Here is a 13,374-nt window from a genome sequence, read left to right as displayed (position 1 = left end):
GCCTCCCAAAGTACTGGGATTACAGGCGTGAGCCACCGCGCCCGGCCCCCTTTTCTTTTGTGTTTCCCCTTTTTAAAGCTTTTTATAAGATGAAATCCACATAACAAAAAAATTAACTGTTTTAGAGCATGCAGTTCAGTGCATCTAGTACCTTCGCAATGTTGTGCAGGCACCACGTGGAACTCATCCCCAAACACTTTCACCGCCCGCCAGAGGAAATCCTGTGCCCAGGAAGCAGGCACTCCCCACGCCCTTTCTAGCCTCCGGAACGACTCATCTGCTTCCTGTCTCTATGGACGTCACGGTCCCGCCTACTTCACATCCATGTTCTGTGTCTGTGCCTCCTTTGGAACCCCCAAGATGTTATTTGCCTGCTGCAGATAGACCCACGCGGGCGACGGTGAGCGCAGCCTCCCTAGCCCCAAGGAAACGGCCTAGAAGAGAAACGTTTCCAAGAGAAGCTGCACCCAACAAGCGCAGCTCAGGACTGACGTTTAACCTACCAGAGGCTCCCGAGGGGACCACGAAGTGCACGTATGGCCCTTGCTGAAAGGTGAGTTGGAGCTGTGAGCTCACTCCAGAGCAAGGGAGCCAGCGGCACCTCCGGGCGAACAGCCTCCCTCAGTCCAGCCCCGCTGTGGCGCCCTCCCGTCCAGCCCCGGGATTCGGTTCATTGCGAACTTGGACTGCGTTAGACCCTAATGATCTTCCCTGTTAGAGGGCTTATGCAGACATGCATTGCTTCAACATATTTGACCAAAGCCTAGCCCGTGCCTCAGTTTCCTCCCCTGGAATGTGGGGGGCTAAGGGTATAACAGCCGGGGTCCACAGGGCTGCCGTGGGATAACGGAAAGTGAGACTGGGCATGGTGGCTCTGGCCTGTAATCCCAGCACTTTGGGAGACCAAGGTGGGTGGATCATTTGAGGTCAGGAGTTCGAAAGCGGCCTGGCCAACATGGTGAAACCCTGTCTCTACTAAAAATACAAAAAAGTTAGCCAAACGTGATAGCACATGCCTGTAGTCCCAGCTACTCGGGAGGCTGAGGCAGGAGAACTGCTTGAACCCAGGAGGCAGAGGTTGAAGTGAGCTGAGATAGCGCCACTGCACTCCAGCCTGGGTGACAGAGCTAAACTCCATCTCAAAAAAAAAAAAGAAAAAAAAAGGAAACAGTGAGAGTGAAGTTCCCAGCACGGTGCCCAGCACCAGGGAGCACTGAGGGCCTTAGGGTGACAGCGGTGACCAGAGGTGGGGACAGCAGGAGTCCTCGTCCTTAGAGGACACCAAGGGGCCCGAAGAGGGCTGCCGCGTTTAAGAAACGAAAATACAGATGCCAGTTACCTTTGCACTCCAGATAAACACCAGATGATTTTCCAGTATACACACACACACACACGAGTACCGCATGGGGCAAGCGTGCACTTAAATTATTGTTTGAAATTCAACCACGACTGTGTGTCATGTGTAAATCTGATGACACCAGAGGCATGAACAAGCCGAGAGATGCTCAAAACTCGCGTGGTGGTCACGCCTTGCTGGGGTGCAGCTAACCACGAAGGAGATGGGCGGGCCCCATTGCAGATCGCGGGGAATCTAGAAAGGCACCCAGGAATTGTGAGAAAGCAGTTGAGAGAAGTACTGGAATGAGGGGCCTTCTGGGCTGAGGGAAGAACAGGCATGAAGGTGCTGAGAACAAGAAAACGGCTCATGTGGGAATCCCAAATGCCTTAGGTTGTGGAAAGCCCTTGGCCCCTGGGGGTTTCAGAGAAAGAGAAGAGGCAGAGAGAGCCCCGGGCCTAGTGAACCCTCCAGCCCCAATCCTTCCAGAATTTCACAATATAGGCCGGGCGCGGTGGCTCATGCCTGTAATCCCAGCACTTTGGGTGGATCACGAGGTCAAGAGATCGAGACCATCCTGGCTAACATGGTGAAACCCCATCTCTACTAAAAATACAAAAATTAGCCGAGCGTGGTGGCGCCCACCTGTAGCCCCAGCTACTCAGGAGGCTGAGGCAGGAGAATCACTTGAACCAGGGAGGCGGAGGTAGCAGTGAGCCAAGATTGCACCACTGCACTATAGCCTGGCAACAGAGCGAGACTCCATCTCAAAAAACAAAAACAGAAACAAAACAAAACAAAAAAAGAATTTCACAATATAGGGCACGTAATTATTGGGATCGATGCCTTTGGAGAGAATCAATGCAAGAGTCAGAATGACACAAGAACAAAACAATCGAGTGGGCTTCCTGACAAAGGTGACATTGGAGACACACACCCAAATAAGCCACACTCAGGCAGATGCTTCCTTCTTTCCAAGGCTTCTCTATTCTTCTCTCCCAAGGCACAGATCTGGGTATTCTCTAGTTTTATCTTAGTCCAGGATTCTCAGAGTATGGGCCTCAGGCCAGCATCACCTGGAAATTGTTAGAAATGCAGAAACTCAGGCCCTACCCTGGGCCTACTACCTCAGAAGCCCTAGGGGTGGGCAGACAGTCTGTGTTCCAGCAAGTTCTATAGAGGACTCTGACTGATGTGTTCAAAAGTTGATACTAGTTTTTCTTTCTTTTTTTTTTTTGAGACAGAGTCTCGCTCTTTCACCCAGGCTGCAGTGCAGTGGTGTGATCTTGGCTCATTGCAATCTCTGCCTCCCGGGTTCAAGCCATTCTCCTGCCTCAGTCTCCCGAGTAGCTGGAGTTACAGGTACCTGCCACCATGCCCAACTAATTTTTGTATTTTTAGTAGAGACAGGATTTCACCATTTGGCCAGGCTGGTCTCCTGACCTCAGGTGATCTACCCATCTCGGCCTCCCAACGTGCTGGGATGACAGGCGTGAGCCACCGCACCTGCCTGGCCAAAAGTTGCTGCTCGTTCTTATAAAAACACACCTGCTGTGGGCTTGTCCGAGACCAGCACTCCACAAGCCCCCAGGTGCTTCTATTAAAAAAAAAAAATAGGGATGGGATCTCACTGTGTCACCCAGGTTGGCTGGCCTTGGACTCCTGGGCTCAAGCAATCCTACCACCTCAGCTTCCCAAAGTGCTGGGATTACAGGCATCAGCCACCACACCCAGTCCTCCAGGCGATTCTAATATTCTAAAATGTACCCAGAGCTGTCAGAGAAGGGCTGTCTTGGGAGATGCACTCAAGGGCCAACCCAGCAAGGTCCTATTCTTGAGGGGCCGCAACCTTTGAGAGGGGAAAAGGCCGTGAGCTTCACTGGTGCCTTTCCATGAATAACTGCCACTCATTCTCTTTTGTTGCTTTATAGTATTCTAAGTACGCTGCTTTATGGCTATGCCACAGTTTATTTAAGTACGTGCACATGGCTGGCATTTTGTGTCCAGTTTGATCTTTTTTTTTTTTTTGAGACAGAGTCTCGCTCTGTCACCCAGGCTGCAGTGCAATGGCGCACTCTCGGCTCACTGCAACCTCCGCCTCCCTGGTTCAAGTGATTCTCCTGCCTCAGCCTCCTGAGTGGCTGGGATTACGGGCACCTGCCATCATGCCTGGCTAATTTTTGTAGAGACGGGTTTCACCATGTTGGTCAGGCTGGTCTTGAATTCCTGAGTTTAGGTGATCCACTCGCCTCGGCCTCCCAACGTGCTGGGATTACAGGCACGAGCCACCGCGCCCGGCGCAGTTTGGGCTTTTATATAGGACACTGCTGTGACCATTCACATGCAAGCCCTCCAGGAGATACGAGTGCCCAAATGTGCTCAGAAGTGGAACTCAGTCTGGGGTTATCGCAGTCTCAGGTTCTCAGAGCGTGGCATGCTTGTTCAGTGATAGTTGTCACTGCCAAACAGTTTTTCCCTCAGATCTGCACCTCCAACCCCACTGCCCACAGGTGAGTGGCGACAATCAAGCTGAAGACCATGTGGGAAAATGGGGAAGAACACTGCAAGACAACTCAGAAGGGCCTGCCTGAATATTTTTTAATGTTAGGGACCAAACAAACAAACAAACAAACAAAAACCCTAAATGCAGCCAACAGGGTAGAGGAGGCATCACCAGGCCCAGACTCGACCTGGTCTGGCCCCCCCAACCTACGCTGTGTGACCCTCAGCAAGCCGCTTGACTTTTCTGAGTCACAGTTTCCTCCTCTTTAAAATGGGAATGATGATACCTCACACCTAGCATTGATGTGAGGAAGGGCTTCTGAAATTTCAGCCTCAGGTCAAGAGGGGCTTCAGAGATGTTTTCCAGCCCCTGAAGTCCTTTCTAGGTAGTACCTGTGTGCGTCTGTGTGTGCATACGCAGTGGGAGTGTGACACCAGTGAGCAAGGAGCTAGCAACAGGACAAAGTGAGATACTTGGAGCATGAACCTTGCTCAAGGGTGGCCAGTGCATTCGGGCCAAGAGGAGACGGCTAGGCAGAGTGGTGGCCAATGCAATTGTTGGCAAGGTGAGGAGATGGGTTACATACAGGGAAATTGTGCAGTAAGGAAATATGCTAATGGTAATGGTAGCCAGTGTTCTTACTGTTGGTGAAAAGAGTTAAAAATATACAAAGAACTGGCACAAACCCTGTGGTATTTATTGGACTGGAATATATGGAGATAGAGAGAGAGACAGATACAAAACTAAATATAGATCTCGCAGCATATGCACACTTACACCCCCTCCACTGAGAGGGCCCAGGAGCCATGCCACCCAGTAACAATGAACACATACTACCAGATCTTGCTTTCTAAATATAATTCTTCCGGTAAAAAGAGCCAAGGATACTGGGAGAAATGGCTTTTTCCAGGGCCAAGGTACAGAAAGTACAAAATGAAGCTGAAGTTTCTCATTATGCCAGAAAGGGAAGTGCTCAAAGGATAATGTAAAAAATGTCAAGAGGACATGGCAGCCACCTTGAAAGGGTTCCCATTGGCCAAATTAACGCAATGAAGCATCAAAATAAATATTGATAGTAACAAATCATAGCATATTTAATCAACTAGGACTCTGATATGGCCTGGCTCTGTGTCCCCACCCAAATCTTTTTGAATTGTAATCTGAAGTGTAATCCCCGCATGTTGGGGAAGAGACCTCATGGGAGGTGATGAGATGGTGGAAGTGGTTCCCCCATGCTCATGATAGTGAGTGAGTTCTCACAAGATCTGATGGTTTCATATGGGGCTTCCCCCTTTGCTCAGCATTCATTCTCTCTCCTGCCGCTCTGTGAAGAGGTGCCTTCCGCCATGACTGTAAGTTTCCTGAGGCCTCCCCAGACATGAGGAACTGTGAGTCAATGAACCCTCTTTTCTTTGTAAATTACTCAGTCTCAGATATTTCTTCATAGCAGCATGAGAGTGGACTAATACAGAGTCCTTGCATTCCTACTGATATCAATGAATAAATGACCAAGTTAACAGGGAGAAGAGAAAGCTCTTCCTTATAGAAGACCGTAAATGAGGGAGAATGATGATGATGGTGATATGGTTTGGATCTGTGTTCACCCCCAAATCTCATGTCCAATTGCATTCTCTAATGTTGGAGGTGGGCCTGGTGGGAGGTGAGTGCATCATGGGGGAGGATATCTCATGAATAGTTGAGCACTATCCCCTTAGTACTGTCCTCGCGAATGTGAGTTCTCGTGAGATCTCGTCATTTAAAAGCATGGGACACCGTCCCCTGCTCTCTCTCTTGCTCCTGTTCCCACCATGTAAGACACTTCGCTCCTCCTTTGCCTTCCACCATGATTGGAAACCTCCTGAGGTCTTCCCAGAAGAAGCCACTGTGCTTCCTGTACAGCCTGCAGAACCGTGAGCCCATCAAACCTCTTTTCCCTATAAATCACACAGTCTCAGGTATTTCTTCTTTTTATGTGTGTGTTTTTTGAGACAGAGTCTCACTCTGTCACCTAGGCTGGAGTGCAGTGCTACAATCTTAGCTCACTGCAACCTCCGCCTCCTGGGTTCAAACTATACTCCTGCCTCAGCTTCCCAGGTAGCTGGGATTACAGGCATGCATCACCAAGCCCGGCTAATTTTGTATTTTTAGTAGAGACCAGGTTTCACCATGTTGGCTAGGCTGCTCTTGAACTTCTGACCTCAAGTGATCCACCCACCTTGGCCTTCCAAAGTGCTGGGATTACAGGCATGAGCCACCATTCCCGGCTTCAGGTATTTCTTTATAGCAGTGTGAGAAGGGACTAATGTAGATGGAATTAGAAAATCACCATTCAGCAAACATTGTGATAGTAATCCATTCAGCCAAGCATTGTCCATGCATGCCGAACTTAATGAGTGAAAATAAAACGAGAATCAGATACTGACACAGTCTCAACATGTCTCTCCATAAAATACTTAATCATTACAAGGGAGAAAATAATAGCTTTAATTAAGGGAAACCTGGCAGACGCTGTCTTAACCAAGGGGCAAAAGTTACCCCCACCAGTAATGAGACAAACAGCTGGGTGGGCCTCCCAATACCATGTACTAAGGAGGACACAGTATCGTGCCACAAGGCTTTCTCCAGAAGCGCGTAACCTGAGCCAAATCCCGAGGAAACATTAGACAAACTCAAATCAAGAGACATCCTATGATGTCCCCGAGCCTGGAATCTGAGCCCGGAATCTCTAAAAAGGTCGAGAATACAGAAGACAAGGAAAATCCACAGGAGTATTCCACACAGAAGGAGAAACAGGGGGACGTGGCAACTAAGAGCCACATCCTTTCCCTGTTACCAGGACAACGCTGATGGGAACTTGTGGACTGAATGGTCATGTTGTGTAGATGTTCATTTCCTGATTTTTGGACTCTGTTGTGATTAATGAAGACTGTCACTTAAAGAAAATAGGCTGGGCACAGTGGCTGACACCTATAATCCCAGCACTTTGGGAGGCTGAGGTGGGAGGATTGCTTGAGCTCAGGAGTTTGAGACCAGCCTGGACAACAGGGTGAAACCCAGTCTCTACAAAAATACAAAAATTAGCTGGGCGTGGTGGCACATGCCTGTAGTCCCAGCTACTGGGGAGGCTGAGGTTGGAGGATCGCTTGAGCCTGAGAGTTGGATGCTGCAGTGAGCCGAGATTGCGCTACTGCTCTCAGCCGGGTGACAAGAGTAAGACGCTGTCTCAAAAAAAAAAAAAAAAAAAAAAAAAAACCAACAAAACCAACACCCCCACCCCCAACACACACACACACACACACACACACACACACACACACACAGATGTATTCAGAAATAATACGGCATCATGTCTGCAATTTATGTCTAAATGTGGGCGGTGAGGCTGAGGACAATGCAGCCAGTGTCGAAATGTACTGACGATGCTGAGAGACCCTGGAGGAAGGATGTGCTATAGTGTTTGTGCTGTCATCTTCTTACAACTTTTCTGTCCATTTGAAATTATTTCCAGACAATAAGTGAAGAAATGATTCCAGAATAATGGTATGGCTGGGAAGAAACAGGTTCATTCCTATATTCAGGTTCAACCCACATTGGCTAAGCACATACTACGGACCAGACACGGCTGCTTATCATCACGCGCACCTTCACTCCTCTATCTGACCAAAACTTCAAGTTGGCAGGTGCTGTGCCCATTTTGTTGGATGGGCAAACCAAGGCCCTGGATTTGAGAGCTTTGCCCAAGGTCACGGCAGGTGAGTGTGGAGTGAGGGTTTGATGCAGGCTTTCCTGCCAGCCCACCTCTCTGCCTCTAGACACACAGCTGGGCCTCCCTGGCACTGATTCACACTCAGTTTTGGGACAGTGAGGCTGGTTCCTAGTGGACCTGCTTGCGGCCTGAGTAGCAGAAAGCAGTAGGCCACTGAGCTGTGCCCAAGATGACAAGGACAGTGGCTCCCAGGAACCCACTAGCTTTGCTCCACGGCAAGCCCAGCGCTGGATCCCAGCATGTCCCTGGGAGAGGAGGCACACCTCTGTCTCCAGCTGTAGACTCTTGCCTGTCTCTCCTGAGGCTGCTTTTGCCTGGATGGTCCAGGAAGAAGGGCAGCTCTTCCTCCTGGCTTGGCCATTTCTTTCTTTACTTTTTTTTTTTTTTCTAGATGGAGTCTTGCTCTGTCGCCCACGCTGGAATGCAGTGAAAAGATCTCAGCTCACTGCAACCTCCGCCTCCTGGGTTCAAGCGATTCTGGTGCCTCAGCCTCCCAAGTAGCTGGGACTACAGGCGCCCGCCACCATGCCTGGCTAAATGTTTTGCATTTTTAGTAGAGACAGGGTTTTGCCACGTTGGCCAGGCTGGTCTCAAACTTTTGACCTCAAGTGATCCTCTCACCTTAGCCTCCCAAAGCGCTGGGATTACAGGTGTGAGCCACCACATCTGGCCATGGCTTGGCCATTTCTATGGTCAGCTTTTGAGCCCTGGCTGCAATGGTGTTGAGCTGAACAGATCAGCCCCCATGCCAGGAGGAACGTGGCTGCCCATCCTGCCCCAGGACTGACCCTGAGAGATGCCAAAAGGCAGGGGATTGGGAGGCATGAGTCAAGTCAATCCAACTGTTCTTAAAAGGGGGTAGGGAGGTTTCTGTGAAGAATGTATTTGAAGCCCATCAATGATAGACTGGATAAAGAAAATGTAGCACATGTACACCATGGAATACTATGCAGCCATAAAAAAGGATGAGTTCATGTCCTTTGCAGGGACATGGATGAAGCTGGAAACCATCATTCTCAGCAAACTAACACAGGAACAGAAAACCAAACACCGCATGTTCTCACTCGTAAGTGGGAGTTGAACAATGAGAACGCATGGACGCAGGGACGGGAACATCACACACTGGGGCCTGTCAGGGGGTGTGGGGAGAGGGGAGGGATAGCATTAGGAGAAATAACTAATGTAGATGATGGGTTGATGGGTGCAGCAAACCACCATGGCACGTGTATACCTATGTAACAAACCTGTACGTTCTGCACATGTATCCCAGAACTTTAAGAAAAAAAGAAAGCATTTGAAGCAGAGGTATTCCTAACACTGACAAGGAGTCCAGGGGACTCGAGCTTAGAATTCAGGCCGCCCTGGGCCTAATTCCATGAAGAGCTGTGTGACCCTGGGCAAGTTACTTCATTTTCTAAGCCTCAGATTTCTACAGGGATTTTTGTAAGGATTCAAAACAATGTGGTATATCCATAGATGTTCATTATAACATTGTTCTAAAAATCAAAAAAGGAAACCAACTAACTGTCGGCAGGAAACGGGTTAAATACGAATGCCTACACCGCCATTGAAGATGTGTTGACCCACATACACTGCAGGAATATGGGAGCGTGGAGTGGGCAGAATAGTGTGCCCAGCATGAATCTATGAGGGAAAAGACACTTATGTAGTTGTATAATTTTTTAAAAAATATTTTTTCTTTTTTTCAGGACAGAGTCTTGCTCTGTCGTCCAGGCTGGAGTGCAGTGGCATGATCTTGGCTCACTGCAACCTCCGCTTCCCAGGTTCAAGCAATTCTCCTGCCTCAGCCTCCTGAGTAGCTGGGATTACAGGCTCATGTCATGTCCACAAGCAGCTAATTTTTGTATTTTTAGTAGAGATGAGGTTTCACTGTCAGGCCTCTGAGCCCAAGCCAAGCCATCACATCCCCTGTGACTTGCACGTATACATCCAGATGGCCTGAAGTAACTGAAGATCCACAAAAGAAGTAAAAATAGCCTTAATTGATGACATTCCACCATTGTGATTTGTTTCTGCCCCACCCTAACTGATCAATGTACTTTGTAATCTCCCCCACCCTTAAGAAGGTACTCTGTAAGATCCACCCCTGCACGCAAAACGTAACTTCACCGCCTATCCCCAAACCTATAAGAACTAATGATAATCCACCACCCTTTGCCGACTCTCTTTTCGGACTCAGCCCGCCTGCACCCAGGTGAAATAAACAGCCATGTTGCTCACACAAAGCCTGTTTGGTGGTCTCTTCACACGGACGCGCATGAAATTCACTACGTTGGCCGGGCTGATCTCAAACTCCTGACCTCATGATCAGCCTGCCTCAGCCTCTCAAAGTGCTGGGATTACAGGCGTGAGCCACCACACCCAGCCTGTAGTTGCATAATAATAATTACTTATAATTAAATAATTACTGCTAATAAAAATCACCATGATCAGGTGCTACCCTACATGCTTGATGCGTATTAAATGACTCCATTCCACAACAGACCCCCTGATGTATGTACACTTAGTTACTACCCCATTGTACAGAAGAACAAACAGAGGCAGGGAAAAGTTAAGTTTGCCCGAGGTCTCACAGCTGGCGAGTGGCAGAACTAGAATTTGCATCCAGGCAGCCTGGGCTGTAGACTTCCGTGCTCTTAACCACAATCCTGCAGCCTCTCTAGACTTGCACAGAAAAGGGGCCAAGAACACCCAAGCAAACAGTGACCTGATTACCACAAACTGATCAGAAACAAACAGGACCTTCCTCCCTCCGCCTCCCCCAACCCCAAGTCACGGGGGAAAATAGGATCCATAAAGTGGGGGAGTGAAGGAGGAATTTTAAATTGTGCCAATTTTTATTTATGGTTTATGAGAAAAACTTAAGACAAGTTTAGACAGGAAAAGGAGGAAGGAAAAAGGGAAAGAAGAAAAAAAGCATACAATTCCCAGTTCACACAAGATAGTAGATAAACAGCAACTACTATTAGCAGAATTCAATAATAAGTGAAGGCAAAACTGTCACTCGAATTTCAATATGCTGATATCTGGGGGAGGGGGTAGAAGGAGGAGAAGGCCTGGTGAGATAGGTGTTGCTGAAGGAGACTGGCTATTTATAGACCTTCCCTGGGGAACAGGCACCTCCCAGATCACAGGGGAGGGAGGCCAGCTTATCTTTCCTGAAATCTACTGCAGGTCAGGCTGTAGGCTCCAGGGTGTACCAAATGTGGCTGATATAAAAAATAAAAATAATAAATTCAGGAGCACATGTAGCCCAAATGCAAGGCTTAGTTCTCTGAGTTCCTGCCACCTCCTCCAGGAAGTCTTCCCAGATGGCACTGGACTTTAACAGTAGCATTCCCACCCATCCCCCACACCCAGGCCATACCTACCTTCTTTCTTACAGGCTCTGCTTTCCTTCCTGGGGTTTATCTCAGTGTGTAATTATGTACTCACTGGAGGAATTATTTGATAGACATCTTCCTTCCCCACCAGAACATGAGCCCCACCCAGCAGGATCAGCACTTTGCTCACTCTTTTGTCTCTAGTATCTGCAAGAGGGCCTGGCAAACAGGAGGATGGATCTGAGACACACAGAGAAGCTAATCATCCAGAGCAGCAGTACTCAAACTCCAGGGAGCCTCAGAACCCCCCAGCGGGGCTTGCTGAGTCTCAGATTGCTGGGACCCCGCCCAGAGTTTCTGATTCTGTAGTTCCAGGGTGGAACCTGAGATTCTGCATTTCTGGCAAGCTCCCAGGTGATGCTCACACTGTTGGTCCCCAGCCCACACTTGGAGGACATGTCATCAAAAGAAAGGATCAGCCAGGCACAGTGGCTCACGCCTGTAATCCCAACACTTTGGGAGACCGCGGCGGACAGATCTCTTGAGCCCAGGAGTTCAAGACCAGCCTAGGCAACTTAGCAAAACCCCATCTGTTCAAAAATTAGCCAAGCATGGTTGTGTGCTTGTATTCCCAGCTATTCGGGAGGTGGGAGGGTCACTTCAGCCCAGGAAGATTGAGACTGCAGTGAGCCATGATTGCGCCATTGCACTCCAGCCTGGATGGCAGAGTAAGACCCTATCAGGAAAGGAAAGGAAACGAAAGGAGAGGGGAGGGGAGGAGAGGGGAGGGGAAAGGAGGGGAAGAGAGGGGAAAGGAGGGGAAGAGAGGGGAAGAGAGGGAAATGGATGCTGGGCTTAATTCCTGGGTGATGGGATGATCTGTGCAGTAGATCACCATGGCACATGTTTACCTATGTAACAAACCTGCACATCCTGCATGTGTACCCTGCACCCTGAAACTTAAAATAGAAGTTGAAAAAAAAAAAAGTAGGTGAGGGCCAGAGGAGTGGCTGGAGTAGAGGCTGAAAAAGAGAACCCCGAACAGCAAGAGCTCGCTGGTGTCTCCAGCCAGGGACCTTGCGACGGTGAGCCCACCAGGCCCGGCTCCACGTTCATGGCTTCGTGTGTCCATGGCAGCCTGCACTTTGCTCAATCTCTGCTGCCGCCTTCTTGAGATTCTCAGTCATTTTTCAAGGAGGGGGCCGTTTTGCAGTGAGCCTGACAATCACGTGGTGGGTCCTGCCCCCACCACTGAGCGCTTTCTATGGACACAGGCCTAGCACATGACCCAAGGCCAAAGCAAGACAGGGCTGGATTCTTAAAAACAACATCATCTTGTGAACAAGGCATTGTGCAGAGAGGTTTAAACACCTTCCCTCACTTACTCTTTTTTGATTACTAACATTCAATGAGGGAGGCGTAGTGAGGGGAACTTTGTGGAATGCTTAGATCCGTTACCCAACACAGCTTCCACAAAAAGCCAGGGGGAGGAGGAACCTAGTAGTCAGAAGGGGAATCCAACGCTGCCCTCCATTCTTGCACCCAGCACCTCCACTTTCACACCAGGACACATGAATGTGGAGAGATTACACCTGCCTAAATCCATGTGGCCGGCGACGGATGGGCCCTGTCTGCCCTACACCAATGGCTCCTGGTTAAGAGTGGCCACTCAGGCCAACACTCCTTCCCCTACACCCAGAGCCCCCAGATTCGGTCCAACTGGAGAGGCAAAGACAGGGAGCGTCCTGAGAAGTGCATGGGGGTGAAATAAGCAGTTCTAGTTAACCTGGGAGTTGGCATCCTTGGTTTGGCTTAGGAAAGTGAGGGGCAGTGCCTGCCTGTCATCTCTTCCCCCTGGGTCTCTGGAATCGCAGATCTTGGGCCCTTCTCTTCCCTATCTCTGTTTGCACTTGAGTTTCAAGGTGAGCCAAACAACACATCCTCTGCTGGGCTCTCTTCTCTCCAATAGGCCACAGGGAGGTCTTAGGGAAGGTCATAGGAATATGGCCCAGCTAGTGGGGCACCATGCCTGCATCTCCTGAGGACTTGGGGCAGACGGCAGAGGTGATAAACATTTCCAGAGGGGCCGCAGCCTCAAGACACAATTACACATTTTCTCCTGGTGGCCCACAGCTCCTCAAAGAAAAAAATACCTTTCAAGTCAATTTCTACACAGAACATGGTGTTGGACTGAGTTGTCCAACCCCCCCACCATTCCCAGGCTGAAGCCCTAAACCCCACACCCCATATCCTCAGAAAGTGACTATATTTAGAGATGGGGCCTTTAAAGAGGTCATTACAGCTAAATGATGTCATTGGTGGGGCCTTAATCCAATACGACTGGTGTCCAAGTAAAAGGAGGAGATTAGGACACAGACATGCACAGAGGACAACCGTATGAAGACACGGGGAAGGCAGCCATGTG

The 13,374-nt window shown here is 49.3% G+C and overlaps 1 protein-coding gene across 7 annotated transcripts in view; it reads right to left on the bottom strand.

Moving 5' to 3' along the window:
* The window catches only part of ATP2C2 (ATPase secretory pathway Ca2+ transporting 2), a 100,707-nt gene that overhangs the window by 77,383 nt on the left and 9,950 nt on the right, over positions 1-13,374 (bottom strand). The window contains exon 1 of one of the 7 annotated variants that reach the window (XM_055100523.2): positions 152-4,031. The exons of the other annotated variants lie outside the window; for them this stretch is intronic. Coding sequence (XP_054956498.2) covers positions 152-187 — 36 coding nt within the window. The 5' untranslated portion in view covers positions 188-4,031. Of the gene's footprint in view, positions 1-151; positions 4,032-13,374 lie in introns of those variants that run through there. 7 annotated transcript variants of the gene reach the window in all.

The sequence above is a fragment of the Pan paniscus genome, chromosome 18 (assembly GCF_029289425.2).
Source record: "Pan paniscus chromosome 18, NHGRI_mPanPan1-v2.0_pri, whole genome shotgun sequence".
NCBI classification, from domain to species: Eukaryota; Metazoa; Chordata; class Mammalia; order Primates; family Hominidae; genus Pan; species Pan paniscus.
This window is presented reverse-complemented; position numbering and strand designations above follow the sequence as displayed.